The sequence below is a fragment of the Cricetulus griseus genome, chromosome 2 (genome assembly GCF_003668045.3).
Source record: "Cricetulus griseus strain 17A/GY chromosome 2, alternate assembly CriGri-PICRH-1.0, whole genome shotgun sequence".
In the NCBI taxonomy this organism is placed as follows: Eukaryota; Metazoa; Chordata; class Mammalia; order Rodentia; family Cricetidae; genus Cricetulus; species Cricetulus griseus.
In genome coordinates, this window is record NC_048595.1 from 372,534,920 (window position 1) to 372,558,524 (window position 23,605).

At 44.2% G+C, this 23,605-nt stretch overlaps 1 protein-coding gene across 1 annotated transcript; it reads left to right on the top strand.

The window, feature by feature from the left end:
• The first annotated feature begins 842 nt into the window (after positions 1-842).
• Positions 843-18,551, top strand: LOC118238409 (glycosyl-phosphatidylinositol-anchored molecule-like protein). The gene is made up of 5 exons (XM_035440672.1): positions 843-1,000; positions 2,505-2,599; positions 13,525-13,688; positions 14,811-14,915; positions 17,507-18,551. Exons 3-5 carry the CDS (start codon positions 13,547-13,549, stop codon positions 17,800-17,802), a joined length of 543 nt encoding a protein of 180 aa, XP_035296563.1. The 5' UTR covers positions 843-1,000; positions 2,505-2,599; positions 13,525-13,546; the 3' UTR covers positions 17,803-18,551.
• Positions 18,552-23,605: the final 5,054 nt, after the last annotated feature.

Below are 23,605 nucleotides of genomic sequence, written 5' to 3' on the forward strand. Positions count from 1 at the left end.
GCACATATCAGGAGGAACTCTGTCCATTCTGACTTAGATCCAAATGAGAGGCTAGTCTTTGGACATCATCTTGCATTGCACCAGATAGTTGTTTCGGTTTTGTTTTGTTTTTGTTTTTTTATTGTTTTGTTTTTTCATATTAAGGAATAAAGTTTCTGTTAGCTGAGCCAAGTCCTGTCTGCTGCTCCACCATCCTAAAACTCCCAGGACACAGAGAGGCACACAGGGATGTGTGTGGTAGTGCTGGAGGGACTGAATTTGATTCTCAGTTGCTGAAAACCCTCACTGTAGGTAGGATGGTACAGATTCCATGGATCCATTTTGGGAAGCCATTCTTGTATCAAGAATTCTTGAACCAGGTGTTGGTGGCACATGCCTTATATCCCAGCACTCGGGAGGCAGAGACAGACAGATCTCTGTGAGTTCGAGGCCAGCCTGGCCTCCAGAGGGAGCTCCAGGATAGGCTCCAAAGCTACACAGAGAAACACTGTCTCAAAAAAACCAAAAAAAAAAAAAAAAAAGAATTTCTGTAGTGAATCATGGCAGACTGAGCCAGTGTGCAAACACCAAAGCATGGGCCACTTCTCAAGAATATACATAAAGCTGTAACTGTCCCTCATATTAGAGTTTCATTTTTTAGAGAAAAATAAAGGTAAATCTTATTATTGTCCCAGCATGCTAACCCTACTGCCCAACTGCTACTGTTGCATGCTTTCCTGCCTGGCTTGTGCTTCCCAGCACTGAGGCCTGCACCTGCATCCCATGGCTTTTCCTCTTCAGTGTTTTTCTTTGGTTGGTTTGGGTTTTTGTTTTTGTTATTGTTGTTACTGTAGTTTAGTTTTCTTTCTTTGTGTTTGTAAAGGTCACTCTTGATGGACAGATCCTATTCCTGACAGCTTTGCTGTCCTGCCCACAGCACCCTAGGAAGCACCAGAAGGAAGTAACACTTACGAATGGCAGCCATCACACAGAACTGTTTGTCAGAAGGACACTCTGTGGGGTTCGTGCAGTTAAAGCTGTTCTCTAACTCACAGACATGACAGGAGAATTTTTCTGAAGTAGGGATTGGAAAAGAGAGAAAATGGGGCCTTTGTTCCTCCTGCAGGTACAAACCTGTCATCCAAGTGTCCTCTACCAAGTCCAGTGAGGCCCCATTCTCCCATGCCTGCGTTCTGTACATGACACCTAAGTACTCAGTTTCTGTCTGGAGGCTCCCTCTCCTGTCTGCTGGGGATTGCATTTGGTCCTTCACATCTGGACACACTGCATGAACCCATATTCTCAATCGGACACTGTGGCGTCCAGAAATTCTGAAGGACATCCATTTTCCCTGCCACCCTGTCCCTTTACTTTCAACACCAGAGTTCCACAAACACCGTTTGTCCTTGCGCACCCTCCTTGTTTCCAGGTCCCATCCTAGATGGGCAATATAAACACTTCTGGGTCAGGATAGGGCAGCTCCACTTTGAGGAAGACAATGGAGGCCCCCTCTCCCACAAATTCCCCATCCTCAGACAGGGCTGAAGCTCAGAGGTCAGGGTGGCCTTGTTTTTTTTTTTTTTTTCTAGGACTTATTTACAAGAAGGAAGAGTGACTGGAGAGACTGACCAGGGCGCCCAGGAGAATGAGTTACCCAAGCTAGCCCTAGAGGGAGCTGAAAACCCAAAGCACATCCCCCACTCCCTCCATCCCCAAACCTCCACCCTTCCATCTCCGGTACCCCCACTCCTGCCAGTGCCCCACCTCCCACCCCCAACCCCACTGTAGCCTTCTTGATCTCGGGTCTCACATTCCTTGACTTCAGTGTACCCTACCACAGTGGACTCTCTCTGGAGTCACTGACCTTCATCATCCTGTACCTTCTAGGGACACAGGGATGCAGCACTTACCTTCTCGCTTGGTCCTGTCCTTGGTCTGTGCCAGTGGTAAGCCCATGGTGGTGAGCAAGGCCAGCAGGACCAACATCTCCAGAGGGTGCCTACACCTGTGGAGGAGAGGCGTGGCTAGCTCTGCTCACTGATGTCCCAGGTCTCCCTGGAACAGAACTCTCTCCTCTCCTGGTCCCGAATCCACTCCCCGGCCCCACCCCATCCCCACCATGACACCCTCACTCCTTGTTCTGCAGCTCCCCATGCACTCACACCTCAGAACCTTTCTCACACTTTTTGACCCACATAGTCTATGCTCTGGGCCACTTGCTGACCCGAGGGATGAGCGGTTAATTTGCCTACACCCCTCAACCACACTCACTTCCTCAGCAGTCCTTGCCTCAGCGGGTCCATGAGTCCTGGCATCTGAGTTGAGGTCTGAGAAAAAGCTGGTTTGGGGTCGCTTTCCTCACACTGCCCCCTACAGGGTGTCCCTGGTGCTCCTTCTGGAACATTCCAGCTCCACCATGCCAGTCTCATTGATGTCCATCCAGAGGGGGCGACTCAGGTTCGGCTTCACACTCCACAAACAGCGCCCTCTGCCTGACCGCACTGCAATTATTCTTCACTCGATAGGCCCCTTCTCTGCTGGGAGCTGGACACCAGACGACAGCCCCACTCTGGCTTTCTTATGCCTCCTGGGCCGATGTGGCGCAGAAGTCTGTATTCAGGTTAGTTCCATGTACCAACTGATGCATCTGTTAGTGGGTCACTTTTGCCTCATGTCAAAATAAATGAATGTGTGAGGCCATGCACTTTTTTAGAAAAAATGAAAAGGGCATTCTTATCCATCCTTTGTATTCTATCTTATTAATGCACACAGGATCCTGGTTTAACTTTTAGTCTCAATTTTTTTAATGAACTGGACTGAACATGTATCTTTATTTCTAGGTGATATGCTATGAACCAGTGTCCTTATTTCCAGCTGATAGCAGCATCTATCTATGTATCTCTATCTCTTCTATCTACCCATTCATGTCTGTGTGTATGTATGTATGTATGTTTGTATGTATGTATGTATGTATGTATGTATGTATGTATTTTGTATGTTTGTATGTATGTATGTATGTATGTATCTATCTATCTATCTATCTATCTATCTATCTCCCACGACCTCTCCATGTGTGTCTGTGTTCCATCTTCCTATTGGTTTCTTTATAGTGAGATACTTTGTTGTTTTCAATGATAGAAATTCACATCTTTGCCTCTTCCCATTTGTTGCCAGTACTTTAAGCAAGGAGATGTTTTCATTTGAAAGCATTTGTCAGTCTCCTTTTAAATGCAGAAGCATGAGGGTACAAACAAGTTAGATTTATTTATGCCTCACAGCTGTAAAGGCAAGCAGCCTCAAGTTCAAGGTGCCAGGATTCTCTATGTTTGCTCAGGGCTCATTTTTAGATGGCACTGCATAAAGATACAGGGTAGAAGGGAGGAAGGGTTGATCTTATGTCCAGCATCCCTTTTAAAAGTAGAGCAAGCCCATGCCTGAGAGGACCCCTCATGGCCTAACCAGTCTCCAAGTTCTGCACCTCTTAATACCACCACAAATGCAGTGTGTGTGTGTGTGTGTGTGTGTGTGTCTGGGCAATGCGTGAGTGTCTCTGTGTGAAAATTTTTTACACATATTAATTCTATTGACTTGTTTTTATATACCAATCCCAGTTCCAGCTCCCTGAGTCTATTTCATCAATCTACCTAGTTTTATCCAACCTGATCCATACATCCTTTGTCCTGGTCCAAACTGTTCTGCCATATCAGAGACAGAAATAACAAAAGAAGCCTCCATGTCCAAATTTCATAGAGAAAATGTAGACAATATGAGAAATCAAGGCAGTAATATACACCAGTTCTATGGAAATGGATACCAATGAGAATTACCTAAATGAAGTCTAGGACACAGAATTTGAAAGGAAAATCATAAGCTTCTTCAAAGAATTGAATGGGTTTAAGAGACATCAAAAGACCTCTGCTGAGATGAGTGTCCCCTCTCCATATCTCTTCAATATTGTACTTGAAGTTCTACCTAGAGCAATAAGACAAGAAAAGGAGATCAAGAGGATACAAATTGGAAAGGTAGAAGTCAAACTTTCACTATTTGCAGATGATATGATCATCTACATAAGTGACCCGAAAAACTTTACCAGGGAACTCCTACAGCTGATAAACACTTTGAGCAAAGGAGCATGATACAAAATTAACTCAAAAAATCAGTAGCCCAACTATATACAGATGATAAATGCAATGAGAAAGAAATCAGAGAAATATCACACTTCACAATATCCACAAACAACATAAATTATCTTGGAGTAACACTAACCAAGACAGTGAAAGACCTGTACATTAAGAGCTTTGAGTCTTTAAAGAAAGAAATTAAAGAACATGCCAGAAAACTGAAAGATCTCCCATGCTTTTGGATAGGTAGGATAAACATAGTAAAAATGGCAGTCTTGCCAAAAGCAATCTACAGATTCAACACAATCCCCATCAAAATCCCAACACAGTTCTTCACAGACCTTGAAAGAACAATACTTAACTTTATATGGAAAAACAAAAAACCCAGTAGCCAAAAATTACATGTACAAAAGGAACTTCCGGAGGCATCACCATCCCTAACTTGAAGCTCTATTGTAGAATCATAGTCCTGAAAACAGCTTGGTATTGGCACAAAAATAGACACGTAGACCAATGGAATCGAATTGAAAACCCCGATATTAACCCACACGCCTAGGAACATCTGATTTTTACAAAGAAGCTAAATCTATACAATGGAATAAAGAAAGCATCTTGAACAAATACAGCTGGTACAACTGTATTCTGACATGCAGACTATGGCAGATAGATCCATACCTATCACCATGCATAAAAATTAAGTCTAATTGAATCAAAGCCCTCAACATAAATCAAGCCACACTGAACCTTCTAGAAGAGAAAGTGAGAGATACCCTTGAATGAATTGGTACAGGAGACCGCTTCCTGAACACAACACCAGTAGCACAGACTTTGAGATCGACAATTTATAAATGGGACCTCCTGAAACTGAGAAGCTTCTGTAAGGCAAAGGACACAGTCAGTAAGACACAATGACAACCCACGGAATGGGAAAAGATCTTCACCAACTCCACATCTGACAGAGGGCTGATTTCCAAAATATACAATGAACTCAAGAAGCTAGACACCAAAACAACAATCAATGAAATTAAAAAGTGGGGTGCAGAACAAGATAGACAATTCTCAACAGAGGAATCTAAAATGGCCGAAAGACACTTAAGAAAGTGCTCACAATCCGTAGCCATCAGGGAAATGCAACTCAAAACAACTCTGAGATACCATCTTATGCTGGCCAGAATTGCTAAAAACAAAAACACCAATGACAGTCTATGCTGGAGAGGATGTGGAGAAAAAGGACAGTCTATGCTTGTATGACCACTTTGGAAATCAGTATGATGGTTTCTCAGGAAAATGGGAATCAGTCTAATCCAGCTATTCCTCTCTTGGGCATATACCCAAAGAATGCACATTCATACAACAAGGACATATGTTCAACTATGTTCATAGCAGCATTGTTTGTAATAGCTAGAACCTGGAAGCAACCTAGATGCTCCTCAATTGAAGAATGGATAGAGAAAATGTGGTACTACTGAGCTGAAAAAAGCAATGGAATCTTGAATTTCCAAGGCAAATGGATGGATCTAAAAGAAACCATCCTGAGTGAGGTAACCCAGTCAGAAAAAGACAAACATGGTATGTACTCACTCATATATGAATTTTAGACATAGAGTAAAGGATTTCCAGGCTACAATCCACATCACCAAAGGAACTAGGAAACATGAAGGACTCTAAGAGAAAAATGCATAGACCCTGGAGAATGGGAAGGGGCAGGATCTCCTGAGCTAATTGGAAGCATGAGGTTAGGGGAGAAGGAGCTGGCAAAATGAGAGGGGGTATTACATGACTCCAGAGACAATCTATAATCTGTAAGGTCAAGATATCTTTATTGAGATAAATACCAGCCAAACACAAGCCAGAGCATGCCCAAGGAAGTCAAGCAGGGAGGCCCGGGAGAAGGGGAAGGAGTAGGGGCTTCCATGTGCTCATTGTTCCTTAAGAACCTATCCCGTGTCATTCTGACCTCACCTTGACCATGCCGAGACAGGCATGGTCAGGCACACCTGTAGCCAGCCTCTAACAGGCGTGGCTTCTTGTCCCCTACAAGGGGGAGAAGAGCAGGGGAGAGGAGGAAATGGAGGAGCAGAAAGGTTGAGTCGGGAGAAGAATAGAGGAGAGCAGGATAAGAGATATCATAACAGAGTGAGCCATTATAGGTCCAAGGAGAGATCTGGCACTAGGGAGTTTTCCAGAGATCTACAAGGATGACACCAACCAACAATCTAGGAATGGTGGAGAGGCTACCCTAAATGCCCTTCCCCTATAATGAGACTGATGACTGTCTTATATGCTATCCTAGAGACCTCATCCAGTGGCTGATGGAATCAGAGGCAGACACCCACAGCTATAAACTGAACTGACCTCTGTAACCCAGTTTCAGAAAGGGAGGAATGAAGAACAAAGGGGTTGGGACCAGGCTGGTGAAACACTCAAGAAACAGTTGACCTGAACAAGGAGGAGCACATGGACCCCACACTGCTGTCTGTGAGGCCAGCACGGGACTGATCCAGACCCCTGAACATGGATGTCAATGAGGAGGCCTTGGCACTCTATGGGGCCGCAGGTAGTGGATCAGTATTTATCCCTGTTGTAAGAAGGGACTTTGAGAGCCCATCCCACATGAAGGGATACTCTCTCAGCTTGGACACATGAGGGAGGGCCTAGGTCCTGCCCAGGATGATATGACAGACTTTGGGGAACCCCCATGGAGGGCCTGGGGAGCAGAGGGGAAATGAGGTGGAGGGCTGGTGGGATTGGGGGAGGGGAGAGGGAAGGAGAAGGGATTGATATGTGAAGCAAGCTTGTTTCTAATTTGACTTCAAAAGAAAAAAGACATCAAAAGAAACAGATAATGAAGTTAAAGAGAATAAACACCTGAGTGAATCCGAAGAAAATATGAACATAAGACTGATGGAAATGGCAAAGAGAGTCCAAGAATTAAAAACAAAATTTAATAAAGAGAAACACTGAAGAGAGCTCAAACTGAAATGAACATGTGATCAAAGCTCCCAATAACCCAACTAGAAAACTCAAGCGACAGCCTTACAAGTAGAATAAATCAATCAATCAGAGGATGGAATAGCAGGTCTTGAAGTTGAAGTAGAGGATCTGGATGAAATAGGCAAAGAATATGAGAAAAGAAAGAAAAGGAAAAGGAACAGACAGGAATTATGGGACCCCATGAAAAGATGAAACCTTCAAAGTACAGGGATATATGAGGGATAAGAATCCCAAGTCCAAGGCATAGGCAGGTCTTCAACATGATCATAGAAAAAATATTCCCAAACAGAGGAAAGACACATATAAAGCTATCAAGAAGCACCAAGAAACCCACTAGACAAGACCTGAAAAGAAAACCGTATCATAGTTCAAACACTATGTACAGATCATAGGAGTATTGAAAGCTGAAAGCATAAGTCACATACAAAGGAAAACCCTTCAAATAACAGCTGATTTCTCATCGAATTTGAAATAGGCTGGAGCAGTGCATTCCAAGTCCTAATAGACCATGACTGGAAGCCTATACTAATGCACTCAGCAAACTATCTGCCATAATTGAAGTAGAGAGAAAAACTTTGCATGATATAAACAGTCTAAAATGTTATATACAAGATCCACCCTAAGCAAAACATGGGAAGCAATATTACAAATTGAAGAGTGAAGTGAGCATAACCAAGAGATTGTAGAAAGATAACAAAGGTTTAATTACTGAAACACAAAATAGCAATGACAACACAAAGAATACCACTAAAAGTCAACAATACAATGACTGCAATCACTGCTCACATTCAATACTAATTTTAAATATCGATAACCTGAGTTTCCAAGCAAATGATACAGGGTTGTACTTGGATTTTCCCTGTCACATGAGCCAGCTCCCAAATAACTACACTGAGACTTACGAAAGCTTGACCAATAAGTTAGGCTCATTTACAGATAGATCTTATAACTTAAATTAACCAATTTCTATTAATTTACATGCTGCTCTGAGGCTAGTTTCCCTGGTCTACATAATTCCATCATGGTCACTCTACTTTACACATCCAGACATTGTGACTAAAGCAGCCAAACAGGCATGACACTCTCCTATGTGTAACGACATGGATGGCCCCACTTAAAAAAAAATAATCCAGACATAGGCCCACATTACTCAGTGTGAAAGGTGACACTGCTCTTTCTTGTCCACTTGGGTGTGGTATTAAGCATGGGAGGTACCTCAGTCTACATGCTCTTTCAGTGCTAACTTTCAAATGTGATTGACCTTTACATGGGTAGACTTCCTGAATGTAGGTAGCCTTAGCCCATTCTGTAGAGGGCCTTGTGAGCAAGACACAGGAGTTCTTGATGTGGGATTTTCCTCTGCACACTAAAACCTAGATGCCTTGTGCTTCTAGGCTGTGGGTCAAAGAACTTGGAATCACAGCTGCAGTATCAGACCAGACCTAACTAAAACCAAGCCTGCTGCCCTGGCCCACAAATTTAGAACAAGACAGACCTATCAGAGCCAATCCTTCTCCTCTTCCTCCTCCTCTTCCTCCTCTTCTTTTTCTTCTTTTTGACACATGGTTTCTCTGTGTATCTCCAGCTGTGCATGAAGTCACTGTGTACACCACCCACTCACAGACCCACCAAACCCTATCTTTAAGTTCTGGGATTAAAAGCTTGTGCCAACCACATTCAGAATCAATTTTCTTCATGTAAATCTCTCCAGCTATTCCACTGATTCTCTGCCTTTCTGTGTCACACTCTGTAGATGAGCTGGTGTGTATGCACATACACCTTTCCTGAGCATTTTAGATATGAAGAAAACCCACACCCAAGTAGGGCCACATACCTGCACAGACATACAGGAAATATAAATGTAATAAAAAATTTGAAATTATGGTCCTGGGGAGATGGCTCAGAGGTTAAGAGCATTGGCTATTCTTCCAGAGGATCTGAGTTCAATTCCCAGCAACCACATGGTGACTAGCAACCATCTAATGCCCTCTCTGGCATGCAGGTATACATACAGAGCACTCATACATAAAATATAATAAATAAAAAATTTAAAAGACACTGTGGAATCATTCTCAACTTCTTAAATTTTTTTGAAAATTAGCAGTGACTGTCTGGGCTAAGCCATGGGTAAGATCATGTCACCTCAGTGAAAGCAGGGCATGTGGGAGAGACAAGCCAATTGCTGAGGAATTTTTCAGTTACATCTTTTCCGTGTCCTTACCTAGGAGTTCTGAACCCCTATTGTAACCCTTGATATCTCCAGCAGTCTTTTGGTTCATTTCTGTAGAACAGACCCTGTCTTGGTGCTTGCAATTTCCTCAGGATTCTGTCTTGGAGATTTTCGTTTATGGTTCTGACACCTCAGTACTCAGTCTCTCTTGCTCCTCTTCGTCCCACAGCACTCCATCCCTCTCTTGGTGTTCTTCTCTCAAGTCTCAAATCGAGTGTTGGTGTCCTTCTATCAGAGTTCAGAATCTCTTGGTGAACTTTTGCTCGGGGTTGGACCTTCTCTTGACTCTCTTGACATGCTGCCCGCTGGGCTCTGACTCTCTCTTGTACTTCCTTCAGGGTTCTAACCCACTTCCGGGGCTCCACATTGATGCGATCCTTTTCTTGGCCCATCCCTCGGGATTATGATGCTCATCAGGCACTTCTCTCTTGAGGTTTGGAATATACCTCTGTGCCCATATTCCAGAGATTCAGCTGTCTTGACAGTCACCCTTTGTTCTCTCTGGGCACCCTCTCCTCAGAGGATTGGAACCTTGTGGATAGAAAACAAAGAGAGTATCGGAACAGTGAAGGAAGGGCACCAAGACAGGGTCAGAGCTCCACGGAAGTGAATCAAAAGACCGTTGACGATTTGACCGGTTAGGGGAGGGGATCAGGACTGTTGAAAAGGCCACGAAGAGAGTTGGAAATCTGAAGAAGAGGTGCCAACAGAGTACAGCCAGGCCACAAGATAAAGTTAGAGCCATGAGGTAGGAGCATCAAGAAAGGGGGAGAGAGAGCGAGAGCGAGAGCGAGAGAGAGAGAGAGAGAGAGAGAGAGGCTAGAGGGGGGAGAGAGGGGGGAGAGAGAGAGGGGAGTACAGAGACAGAGAGACAGAGACTTAAATAAGGGTATACAGAGGTGGTTGGAACCCAGAGGCAAGGTTGACAAAGGAGGATCTGAGCCCTGAGGTGAAGGAGACAGGTAGCCTGAAGGAGAGGCACAGGAGAGGGTTAGAATCCAGAGACCGGTGGTGCCAATGGGCTTGAGTGGTGGTGAGGAAAGCGGTGACAAGACACAGTTGGATCCTAGAGGGATAGGCTCCAGGAAAATTCTTAGATACTCACAGTGCCAGCCAGAAGATTTGCAGTCCTAAGTGAGGGGCGCCAAAACGGTTTGGAGGCCTGAGGAAGGGCATTAAGAGAGGTTGAGAGAGACTTGTAGCTTTTAAGGAAGTGCACCAAGACATGGTAAGAGCCCTGAGTGAGAAAGTGAGAGGGTCAGAAGGTCAGATCCTGAGAGAGGGTACAAAATTACAGAGTTCTGAGAGGGTTAGAAGAGAGGGTCAGAACCCTGAAGGAAGTGTATCAAAATCAAGAGTGTTCATCCTTCAAGAAAGGACTCGAAAGACTGTTGGAGCCTCAAGAGTGGGTCAAAGCCTTCAGAGAAGGGTGAGAAGAGATCCTCAGTGCCATGAGGGAGCAGGAGCTGTGTTAAGAAAGTGAGTGCCCTGAAGGTGGGACACCAAGTGAGTCAGATCTCTGAGGGAGGAGCTTCAAGAAAGGATCAGAGCCTTGAGAGAAGATTGCCAAGAGATTTACAGAGCCCCAAGGAGAGGAGCAAAGAAAGGACCCAGAGGTGGTGATAAGAAGTTGCCAAAACACAAGGGAAGAGTACAGAGAGAGAGAGAGAGAGACAGAGAGACAGAGAGAGAGAGAGAGGAGAGAGAGAGAGAGAGAGAGAGAGAGAGAGAGAGAGAGAGAGAGAGAGAGATCCTTAAAGGCAATGTACAAAGAGATGTTTGGAACCCCCCCCACGAACACACACACACTAAAAAAGAAAGATGAGGGTGGGAGGGGTCTGAACCCCAGGGAAGCTCACAAAGAAGGTTGAGGCAAAAAACAAGGGTTACTAAGAGAAGTTTAGAACCTTGAGAGAGGTACTCAGAGACATTGGCTACAGTGAGGGCAAGGTGTCACAAGAAAGTTGAAGCCTTGAAGTTGGGTCCTCAGAAATTCTGAGCTCTGAAGAAAAGACCCAAGAGAGGCTTGGAGTCCCGAGGAAGGGCACTAAGAGTGTTAGAGCTTCTTTAAAAGGACACCTAGTGAGATTGAAAGAGACAGGAGGAACCTTGAGTCCACCATGAAATGGTTGGAGCCCTGAAGCAGAGACGTTAAGGGAGGCAGGGGCACTGAGGAAATGGTACCAAGGCGCAGCACCCAGAAAAGTCAGATTGAGTGAGGCATGAGTAGGAAGTACAAAGGAGTCCCAGATCATTGAGGGCAGGGGATCTAAGGTTGGAGCTCTGAAGTCAGTGCACAAAAAGGGATCTACTACCCGGAATGGAGGGAGATGGAAGTTTGGAGGGAGGGGCCTCAGGTGGGGATTAGAACTCTGTGAGAAGGCTGCCAAGAGAGGGCCAGAGCCCTCACAGAAGTAGTCCTAGAGTTCTAAGCACTGAGGGATGGGTGCCAAGAGAAGGATGGCGCCCCAGTAGAGTCTCGAGAGAAGTGTATGCTGAGAAGGTTCATTAGAAGAGAAGGTCAGAATCCATGGAAGTGTCCTAAGACAGAAGAGGAATTCTGAATAGAATTTAAGAGCCTGAGAGGAGAGTTCCAAGAGAGGTTTAGATCACTGAATGTGGGTTCTAAGATACTTGGAGCACTGAGGAAAAGAATGACCTGACCCTCAGGAGACATTTGGGGCACTGAGAAGAGATGGGAGCTCTGAAGGAAGGACCTAAAGTGAGTGTGAGAGTTTTGAGAGAAGGGTCTCAAGAGAGGGTGGGAGATGCCCTGGATAGGAGCCCTGTGAAGTTCAGAACCCTGGAGGAGGATCACAAAGAGAGATGTCAGTGGAAGAAGGGAGTCAAGAAAGGCTCAGAGCCCAGACAATGCTAATAGGCTGGGTACTTAGACGGAAACTGGCCAATAGATGTTCCAAAAATCGGAGGGAGAGTTATCAAGAGGAGGAGGCCGGTGGGAAGGCACAGGAGCTGCTTAGAGCCCCTAAAGAAAGGGCTCCTAGAGAAGGTCCCAGTCCAGGGTAAATGGAGCCAACAGGACTGGATTCCTGAAAGAAGGGAACAAAGAAAGGGTCAGAATCCAAGGGAATGGGGAATGGTGCTAAGAGATACACACAGAGAGAGACAGAGACAGAGAGAGCAACCCAGCTGGAGTCGTGTGGGAAAGGCACCGAGAGAGAATTGGGGTCTGAGGGAGTGGTGCAAAGAGTTGGTCAGAGGCTTGAAGGAAGGACACCACTATGTTTAAAGACCTGTGGAACAGGCACCAAGTGACGTTCAGAGAGGATCAAAGATGATCAGAGCCTAAATGAACAACTCCAATAGAAGGTGATTTCAAAGCTGAGCCATCCGGATAGAGGTCCTGAGGGAGAAGCACCAAGAGAGTGCCAGGGTCTGAGGAGTGACAACAATACAGTTTCAGAGCCCTGCAGGAGGAATGCCAGGTGAGGGGTTCAGTCTTGAGTGAATCACTCTGAGTGATGGTCGGAGATGTGTGTGGGGAGGAAAGGGCACTCCTGAGCTTGAAGCCTGAAGGAAGGAGTAGAGGAACAGAGTCCCTTGTAGGTGGACAGTCCTTAGGATGGTCTCCAGAAAGAGGATGTGGCTCAACTTCCGCAGACAGGGCCGTCTAGAACATTCCACTGAGGACAAACAAATCCAGTGGGGCCAGCAGCTGAGAGGTACTTGCAGAGCTTGAATAACTAAGCTGGAATGTTCGAGAAGGGAAATCATATTTCAATGAAGCACCAAGTTCCAGATATGAGATGATAAGATCCAGCCCAGTGGGACAGTTCCATAAGCAGAGACAGGGGATTCAGCAGGATTATTCTAGAATGCACAAGAAGAAAATGAACAAATTTTCCAACAAGAGTAGGGTAAACTTAAATCCAATAATAGGGTAGAGAGGACAGTTTAGGAGGGCACGATATGGATTATATCCATGGGAGGAAGAATGTCTAGAAGGGGTGATGGCAGAGCCATTAGGACAGTTTCACAAGTGGGAAGCAAGACCCACGTAGGGAGCAGAATAGGATGGAGTAGGCAAGGATCTGAAGCTCCCATGGTAGGACCACTAGGTTAGGCTTCTGAGGCTGAGGCCATGGCCATGGATGTCTCCTCTGTGCACTGATGCTGAGGATATGGTCCTGGATCAAGAGCCTTGCCCTTACACTTGCTCATGGTTCTCTTCACTTTCAGGTTCACTGGTGTGTTTGACACGATGCTCCCCTTCTTCTGGCTAATTCTCCTGGTTCTCCCATGGGTAGACACCAGTATCAACAGTACCAGTGTGGGGGACAATAGTACCAGTAGGGTGGAAAACAGTACCACTGGGTTGGACATTGCCATCCAACCTAGGCAAGGCAAGTATTGTCTCAAGACTCCCAGTGTGTTGGATGGAAGGAGACTCCACCTAGAGCTGACTAGGGTCTTAACAAGGCTTGTTTGGAATTGGCTCACCAGAACCAGATAACAAGAGACTTTACTCACTGAGCCATCTCATTGACCCCTTTGTTGTTTTGAGACAAGGTTTCTTTCTGTAGTTCAAAGTCTCAGAGATTGCCCTGCCTCAGTCACCCATGCCCTGAGGTTATGGGTGACCCAAGACAATGAGCTGCTGCCACTGTTCCTAATTTTAACAAAGGGCTGCAGCCAAATTACTAAGAAAGAACTCAAGAGCCTGTGCGTCATTCTTGTGCACTGGGTGAATTGTCTTTCTGAAGACATTGGAGTTGCTGGACATTGGTGGTGAAAACCTTTAATCCAAGCCAGCATTCAGGAGGCAGAGGCAGGTAGCCTGATGTACAGAGTGATTTCCAGGCTAGCCATGGCTACATAGAAAAACCATGTCTCAGAAAATCTAAAAGAGAAGGAGGCTAGTGTCTACACCAGGCAGCTCTGTTCACTAGCCATGTATCATGAGGTCACAATGACACTTTTCCATTTCTAGTAGCCAAAACAAGGAGGGGAATTATTTATTTCTTATTTTGCCTCATAATAACTTTCTTTCATCAATTTTAGACATGGTTTTAGCACGTAAACATGCTTAGAGAGGTACTCCTGAGATTCATCATGGTTGAGTAGACTGAAGGATCCCACAGAGAGCCCTGATCAGGAGACCTGAGGGAGTATGTGTCCACAGCACTTCCCTGCAGGGACAGCAGGTGCTGAGCCCAGAGAAGCCCTGGAGGATTGTAATGTCTTAGGTGGCTACTGTCCCACAGAGGGATGCACATCTTTGAGGTGTTCAGCTGTTTTCCATGTGATCAGCCTTTAGAAAAAGGAAGGTTTCTTCGTGGGTCCATGGCTTTCCTGGGACCTGGTCAGGCTCAGCATTAGACTATTGCAGGACCTGAGCTCTGCAGGTCTTTGGGTGGCTTGAGTAGAGAACTGCATGGGGAAGCAGCTGTGAGAGGAGGGTGATGGGGTTCAATGGAGGAAAGGCTGCTTAGGGAGACAACCAGCAGGAATTTTTCTTTCTTCAGAACATGTTATGGAATGCCATTTTTGTACAACAATAAACACTTTTGATTGCCAAAAGATTAAGAAATGCCAACGTCACATGAGAAGCTGTGGGACAATTGCAGTACGTAAGTATCTGTATTTTGGTAATAGAATAAATAAGCCTACCTGCACAAGTTGGGGGGCAGGGTCTGCCTGTTCTCTCTGCAGCCAGATGCACCAAAATTCTGGCAGCTCCTTGGACTGAGAGTTTCTTCACAATAGCTGGGTTCAGCCCACTGGTACAGCACTGAGCATCTGCTCATGGAGTCAAGGGCTTGTGTCTGATAGGGAGCTGACAGTCTACACACCCTGAGTATCCAGGGCATGAGAACCCTGTGGCCCCCAGACCTTAGCCTGAGCATCTCTGTGTTCGTATGGGCACACACACTGCTTCAGCTCTGCTGAACCCTTGCAGGCATATTCGTTCTGATCTTTTGCATTCACATCCTGCATTAGTGACTTTTCTATTGCTCTGATAAAACAGCCTGACCAAGATACTTCTAAAATAAGGCGTTTGATTGCGCTTATGTCTTCCGAGATTGGAGTCCATGATGGGGGAGGAAAGGCATGTTGGCAGGAACAGCTGAGAGCTCACACCTGGATCTGCAAGCCGGAGACAGAGAGAGCTAACTGGGAAAGCTGCTAGGGTTTTGCAATCTCAAAGCCTGCCCCACACTGACACTCCTCCATGTGGCCACACCCTCTACTCCTTCCCAAATGCTTCCACCAACAGGCTAGCAAGTATTTATACATTTGAGCCCATGGGGGTCATTCTCATTCACACCACCACACACCTGACCAGTGAGATTCAAGCACTGAGGTGCCCAGTTACTCAGCATGATGCCTGCTGATGAGTTGCAAGAACTAGGGGCTGGACCAGGGCACACAACAGGCAGAAGCAATTTTAAAGTGAGCAGTGATCTTTTGTGGAGGAGACAGGATAGACTGCAAAGAACATGTAAAAATCCTCAGTCATGTACAGTGAATTACACATGGTGACAATAACCACTGGACTCAGGAATGGGCAGGGCAGGGCAAGGGACAGTATTTCTAAAAGGTAGGCAATCAGGCAGCTCTGAAGTTCCCATTTTAAGTGTCCCCTACCATGGTGTCTAGATTGAACAGCACAAAGGCTACACTCATTATGGCTCTAGATCGAGGATGGAAGAACTTTGTCTGGGAAGGAACAGACAACAATGGTCTTAGTACTCCTGCCTGTGGCTGGGAGAAAGTAGCCATAAATAACACGTTGCTGCTTTGTTCCAACAGTAGTGTGTTTCCAGATGCAGGGGAGGGACTGGACTTGGCCTCTAGGCTTTACTTTGCCAACATCAACCACAGGCAACTTGATAATACCATTAACAAACGGAAATCACCAGGAGACCAAGACAGAAATGGCCAAAGGCACACATTTTCCCAGATTCCCCGCTCAGGTTCATGGAATTAATAGAAGTGTGTGGTGTTGAGCATTGGCAAGGTCGTCAGGAATGGAGCTATGTGGAGTTATTTCTTCATCACAGTGCAGTCAACCTGTGAGTTATTGTGAGGGAAGGGACTGCAGGCTTCTTGACAGAGAGGATCCTTTCTAAGTAGGTGGGAAAACAGGGTGGCCACCCTGGAATGAGGAAATATTGGGAGTTTGATGATTCATGAAGAGAAGACTTATCAAAACTTAGTAGAGATCCCTGACAGCCAAAGTTCAACTATGGAGTAACACAAAGTTATGTGGGCGAGGGGGCTGCTTGGTTCCTGGTCACGAGGGCCTTCTGATGTTGGGAAGCAAACAGGTCTCAGGGATGTGGATGCTAAAGTAATCAGGGTGATTTCCACAGCAGAGGAACTAAATAATGTCTGTAGACTCCCAGGGGAACAAGCAGCAGGAAGGACTCAAGACTTCAGCTCAAGGCTTCCAGTAGGGTGGTGCCAGTGGGGCTCACTTCACACAACTGTAGTTGGCTGAAAGCAGTGGCGATGGTGGTCTTGGTCTCTATGGAGCCTTGCTCGGAATGGGCCATCTAATCTGTACTGGATAACATGACATCAAGGAACCCTGTGGTTTGGACATAGATGGTAAGGCTTGGATAGCTAGATAAGGGTTGGGAAGGACTTCATTCTGCAGTTGTGAATGTGGGCTGTCCTGTGTGTCTTGATCATCTCTGGAGTGTCTAAGAGCATAGCTTCAGGTCACTGTTTCATTCTAGACCTTGGTAACAAACACTTAGGATAATATTAGAACCAGACTTTTCATTAGCATTGCTGTGTGTCCTGAGACTAAATTGTCAACTGGGTAGGGACAGTGACAGACATAAAGATGGGAGCAATGCATAGACAGGTAAGTGTAGAATTTGGTTCTGGAGCAGTCAGGCTCTCTTTTTACCTGCATCTTTTTCTGTTAAGCATTCTTGACAATGTCTTGTTGTGGGATAATATTTTTGGCTGCTGTGAAGCAATGCCACTCCTTGTGGTTCAATAAAATGCTGAACAGCCAATACCTAGGCAGGATTTTAAGGGTAGAGGGAGTGCTGAGAAGGGTGGAGTCACCAGCTAGACCAGGTGGAAGCATGGGATGTAGATATGATTTTACAAGCCACTAGCCATGGGGCTAGTTGTAGTTGCCTGTGGCTCTTTGTTTACAATGAAAATGAAGGTGGTTATTCTCCTGATGGTATCCTTTTAGGTATGAACTCTTGGGAGCTCTTAGTCTACAAAAACTGCATGGAAAACTGCATGTTTGTGCTCACTCAGCTTCTACCAACGGTTTTAGAAAGATGGCTTCCCACCACCAATAGCTACTTCTATTCCAACTGTTGCTCGGGCATTCTTTGCAATGATGGAGGACCTACTAATGTACAAAGGGACTTTTTACCTCCTCTTGTGGTTCACGAAGATGTGATTGCCAGAGCTGTGTATCTGGGGGTGTCCAACCTTCTCCTGAGCCTTGCCTTAATCCTCTCCAGCAGCATACAGACCTGAGAAACCCTCTGTGGGTTGTAATCATCTTCCCACAGTTGTAAGCAATGTTGTTCTTTGATGTTTCCTTGTCAAGCACAGTGTTTGTGGCATTTGCTGGGCCTGTTCATAGCTTGTTGTAAGAAAGAAATAAAGGCATCATTTGCTGAAAATGCCCCCGGCCGTTTTCTTGCTGTGTGGGAGCATTCAGCCTGAGCTCTTTACTCAGACCGGCTCCTTCCTCGTCTATATCCTTAAGAGTTCCTTTGTGGGATCATGATTTGAGCTGCTTGGCACCCTTTAAACACTGTAGGCTAAATAATGATTTCACTTGGCAGGTCCAAAGCATTGGGCATTCTTGGTATATGGGTCTTTTGAACAAAAGACAGAAGTGTTCTGATGCCAGTCAGTATGTAGTCTGATAAGACAGGTCTCAGCTTTTTTGAAGGTTCTAACAGCGGAGAACAGCTACTCGTATACCCTTGACTGAAGACCGGCCATCCTCTGTTCAGGGAAGCTCACCCTGTTTGACCAAGTGCCCAACTTCAGGATGGGTGTACATGGAGCCGTGAGGGAGGAAGGGACACCTGACTAGCCAGCCAGATCAGCCCAATCAACCCTGTTGACCAATGGGGTGACAGATGTGGCAGCCAGTTTACCTTCACTGACATGAACAAGGGGGAGCTCATGGACCCCAGACTGATAGCTGGGAAACCAGCATAGGACCAATCCAGACCCCCTGAATGTGGCTGTCAGTTAGGAGGCATAGGCAATCTATGGGGCCTCTGATAGTAAATCAGTATTTATCCCTTGTATATGAATGGACTTTGGGAGCCCACTCCACATAGAGGGATACTCTCTCAGCCTAGACACACGGGCAAGGGCCTAGGCCCTGCTCCAAATGATATGTCAGACTCTGAAGATCTTCAATGGAAGGACTCACCTTCTCTGGGGAGCAGAAAGGGGATGGGATGGGAGTTGGTATTGGCTGTGGAGGAGGGGATGGGGATATGTAAAACAAGCTTGTTTCTAACTTAAACGAAAAAGAAAAAGAAAAAAGAAAAAAAGGAAAAAAAGGACAGGTCTCAGCTAAGCTCCCATGACCAGAGAACTTGCTAGATCCTTTCAGTCCTCAGGTCATGGGAAAAAGGAACCTGGACGGTGCCAGAGAAAGAGTGGTGCATTAACTGCCGTGACAGTCACATCTGCTTTTTTCCCTATGCTGTGGGACAAATTCCTCAGCAACTACCTTGTCTCTCCCACAGCCTCTGCTTTCATCAAGGTGACAGGATCTTACCCATGGCTTAGCCCTGGCAGTCTCCAACAAATTTCAAATTTTTACTACATTTATTCTTTCTGTGTATGTGTGCATGCATGTGACCCTATTCGGGTGTGGGTTCCCTTCACTTCTAAAATGCTCAGGAATGTGCACAGGCAAGTACACTGCACTAACACAGCTACAGCGTGTGGCAGTGAGAGGCAGAGAATCAGTGAAATAGATGGAGACATGTACCTGAAAGAATTGCCTCTGAATGTGGTGGTGGCACACACTTTTTATCCCAGAACTTGAAGATAGAGACAGAGGATCTCTGTGAGTTGGAATCCATCCTGATCTACAGAGTGAGTTCCGGTACACCCAGTGTTACACAGAGAAACCATGTCTTTAAATCCAGAAACCAATCAACAAGAAAGAATTGTCTCTGATAGGTCTGGCTCATTCTAATTTTGTGAGCCAGGGCATCAGGCTTGGGTTTAGTTAGGTCTGGTCTGACACGGCTGCTGTTAGTCCAAATTCTTCAATCCTCAGGCTAGAAACACAGAGTGTCTAGATGGCAGTGTTTGAAGGAAATTCTGTTTCAGTCATTGCTTACAAGGCCCTCAAGAGAATGAGCTGAGGCTACCCACATTCAGGAAGTCTACCCATGTAAAGGTCAAGTATACTTACAAGTTTCCACTGCAGGGACATCTACACCTGGTGCCTCCCATGCTTAGTACCACAACTAAGCAGACATGAGCAAGTATTGTCATGTTTCACACTGAGTATCTGTGGGTCTAAGTCTGTTTTTTTTTGTGTGTGTGTGGTGTCTTCCATGTCATAACACAGATGAGGGCTCCATGTTTGTTCTTTGCTACTTTAATCATTATGTTTGAAGACTTTGTAAGTGACAAATCACATAATGTTCCAGTCACCTATTTAATATGTAAAATACAAGTGTTTTTTGCTAGCCATAGTCATCATCATCACCGCTGTCAATGTTCAAATGCTTCTTCCTCAAAATAAACTTCAAAGATATTCACAACCCCTGTCTTGTGTTATCCAGGCTGTACTTACCGAATAACCAGCTTGTACTGCTGCACTCCCTGTCTATATATAGATTCTTATATTCTCGACATTATCTAAGATTGGACTTGCAGGAATCTTGGTCTTTGATAACTTAACATATCTATATAATATTAATTTTATAGTTATAAATAGTATTTGTGTTTTTATATATGTATAATACATATAATTTCGTTGAAGTGGCATAATACCACTTGATGCTGTAGCTGCCTGTGTCTGCTGTCTTGTTAACTCACTTCCACAGGGGATAAACACTGACACCTTGAAGTCAGTTAGATAGGCATAAACAGTGTGTCTGTAGTCTGCCTGTCATAGCTGAGAGAGGGGAAGGGCTCCTCTGGGTGTGCACTTGTGAGCTCAGAAGCAGCTAGACTCTAGTGTCACACTTTTATGTTTTTGAGTGGAATATTCTGTAGATATCTGTTAGATCCAATTGATGTATAATGCCATTTAATTCTGATGTTTCTGTCTAGTTTTTGTTCAGATGATCTGTCTATTGAAGGGAATGGCTTACTGAAATTACCTCTTATTATTATATGATGTTAATCTGTGTCTTTAATTCCAGTTGTACACTTTTTATAAAATTGGATGCATTAGTGTGGTTCATATATATTAGGATAGCAATGTCTTCTTTTTTAAGTGTAACTTATATGGCTATAATGAAGTATCCTTTTTTATCTCTTCTGATTAGTTTGAGTTTCAAATGTGTTTTGTCAGGTATTAGGATAACAGTATCTGCTTGCTTTCTGATCCCATTTGATTGGAGTACTTTTATCCATCTTTTCACTCTAAGGTCACACTTCCCTTTAAAATGAAGGTGTTTTGTAGACAACAGATAGATTAATTTTGTGTTTCAATCCTTTCAGCTGGTATAGTTTAAAATAATAAAGAAAAGTCCTTGAAAAGGGACCAAAGTAATTTAAAAACACAATGAGCCATGTAAAGAAGTAAAAAAGAAGTCTGGATCCTGTATGCTTTTGTGTTGTCTTTGAAATTTTTGGCTCTTGATGAAGGAGCAAAAGCTGCTAAGAGACTTTGTACTATGAAAGGTGATAGACTAAACCAACCTATATATTTTAAGGATATTTTGACTTCAAAATCAAAGTGAAATGCTGTATTTCTTTGGAGAAGAAGTTATGCTTTTATATCTACAGGAAAGAAGAGTTTAAAGATTCATTCCATATAGGTATGGATCAGCTTTGATCAGGGAACACCCACTGAATATCCTGGCTATAGATGTAAAAAATAAACCCAGAAATACTGCAAGGCATGTAGTGTATATTTTAACTGCTCAAACATAAAACAAAAAAGTCATCCATGGCTAATTTGTGTACAATACATAGTCTATACTTGTATTAGTATAGATCTGTATGTTACTTTTAAAAGTTTATGTATTTTCAGAGCAAGGGGACCATACACTAATAAAATTGGGTGGCCCAGATGACCCAACATACCAAAAACACTTCTTTTGCAGGTTTGTCAGAGTTCTGCATCCAGAACAGCATCAAGGCTGCTGGTGAGATGGTCCAGCCTCACAGACTACTCCAGCCAGGACTTACCAACTATCCTGATTTTCTCAAGGTTCCCCCAAAGATGCCTCTGGTGATATGCTATTTATGATTTAATAAAGCTTGCCTGAGGTACAGAAAGCAAACTAGCCACAAGACATAGAGGTCAGGTAGTGGTGATACACACCTTTAATCCTAGCAGCCATGTTAGCTAGCCATAGAACTAGGCAGTAGTTGCACACACTTTTAATCCCAGGACTCAGAAGACAGGCAGATGGATATCTGTTAGTTCAACACCACACTGAGCTACATGAAATTGATCTAGTCCTAAAGAGAGACAGTTCACACAAAGGTGACCTCAGCATTTGCAATCACACACCATTAACCCCAGCACTATGGAGGGTATAAATGGAAGAAGCAAAGGTTCTCATGTGTAGACTGAGACTTAGTCTCTAGCCACATTGAAGAGAGGCAGCAGTCAGAGATTTCGTAAAGAGCTCATGGAGAAAGGATCGCCCTTTCAGAATGAGGTAGAGATAAGATCTAGTTGCTGGCTCTTTTGCTTATCTGACCATCAATTTTAACCCCAATATCTATCTCTGGGTAATTTATTATTCATGTTACAGATGTTAGTGCCTCAAGAAAACAGGAAGCAGTCTAGAAGAAACAGCACCCACATTCCCAAAAGAGGGCTTATGAATGTTTGTTATGGTTAAAGGTTGTTGGTTACAAGTTGTTGTTGGTCATAGTCAAGAGAAAAGCTTAAAAAAGAGTTCAATTAAAATATCTCATTCTAAAGGAAAAAGAGGGCATATGACATAGGAATGATAGAAAAAAAAGGGTAGCCTATTAACTCTATTTTCATCCAAAAAACAGTTATAAATCTTAAAATATTTTACATTGCTTTGGATATTGGTTCATGGATACAAAAAAAAATTTAAGTTATTTGCATTATGTTATATGTATGATTCTACTCTTGTTTGGGACAATGTGCATATGCAAGTCATTTAAAATGTACTGTATATTTGAAAAATACAGGTCAGTAATCATCTATAATAATCAAACTTGAAGTCATACTAGGTATGTTTACAAGATTAAACAGATTGTATTTTGATATACAGGTGGTCTTCAAACCCTTCAAAGACCAACACAATATGGCATTTATTTGTTTAATACCCTAAGGCTTTTCAAGACATTGAGACACATCTGCCCTGACATCAGCAACTTACTTTTAAAAAAATAAGATGAAGGACATCTGTAATAATAAGTCTTTCCACCAAGTTACCCGAGCCCTGTAGCCACATGGGCGCTTTCTTCTAAGCCACCCAAGTTCTGCCCACTGCCACGTTAAGGTCCCAAGTAACACAGAGAGATTTATATTAGGTAAAATGCTTCTTGGCCAATGACTAGGATTTCTCATCTGCTAGCTCAGTCTTAATTATCATAAATCTATATATTTTATAACACTTATCGAGGACACCTCCTGCTGGCGCCCTCTCTTGCCAGCAGATCACATGGCAACTCCAGAGCAGAGACGAGGAGGAAGACCAAGAGAAAAGGGTGACTTCTTTCTTGTCCTTGCTTATATATGAGTCTCCCTGCTATGTCACTTCCTGCCTGGATTGCAAGACTTCTTTACTACATTCTCCAGAATCCTCCTCGACTCCTAGTCCTGCCTACCTTGCTGCCTCATTGGCCAAACACTACTTTATTCGACAATCAATAAGAAGTACATTCCCCATCAACATCAAAGAACCTCTGGATGGAGTTGGCATTATTTATGGCAAAGGGTAGCCATTTGAGCAAAAAAATGCCTTGCCTCAATAGTTGACAGTATAGTGTCCAAATTGGACCAGCAGGACACAAAAAATCTGCCAACTTTGCCAAGACAAGGTAGGACACTCCTTTAAAATTTCCTGCTTCTCAAAAATGTATCTCAGATATACTATGCCTATAGGCCTGATGCCTCAGTTTTAGA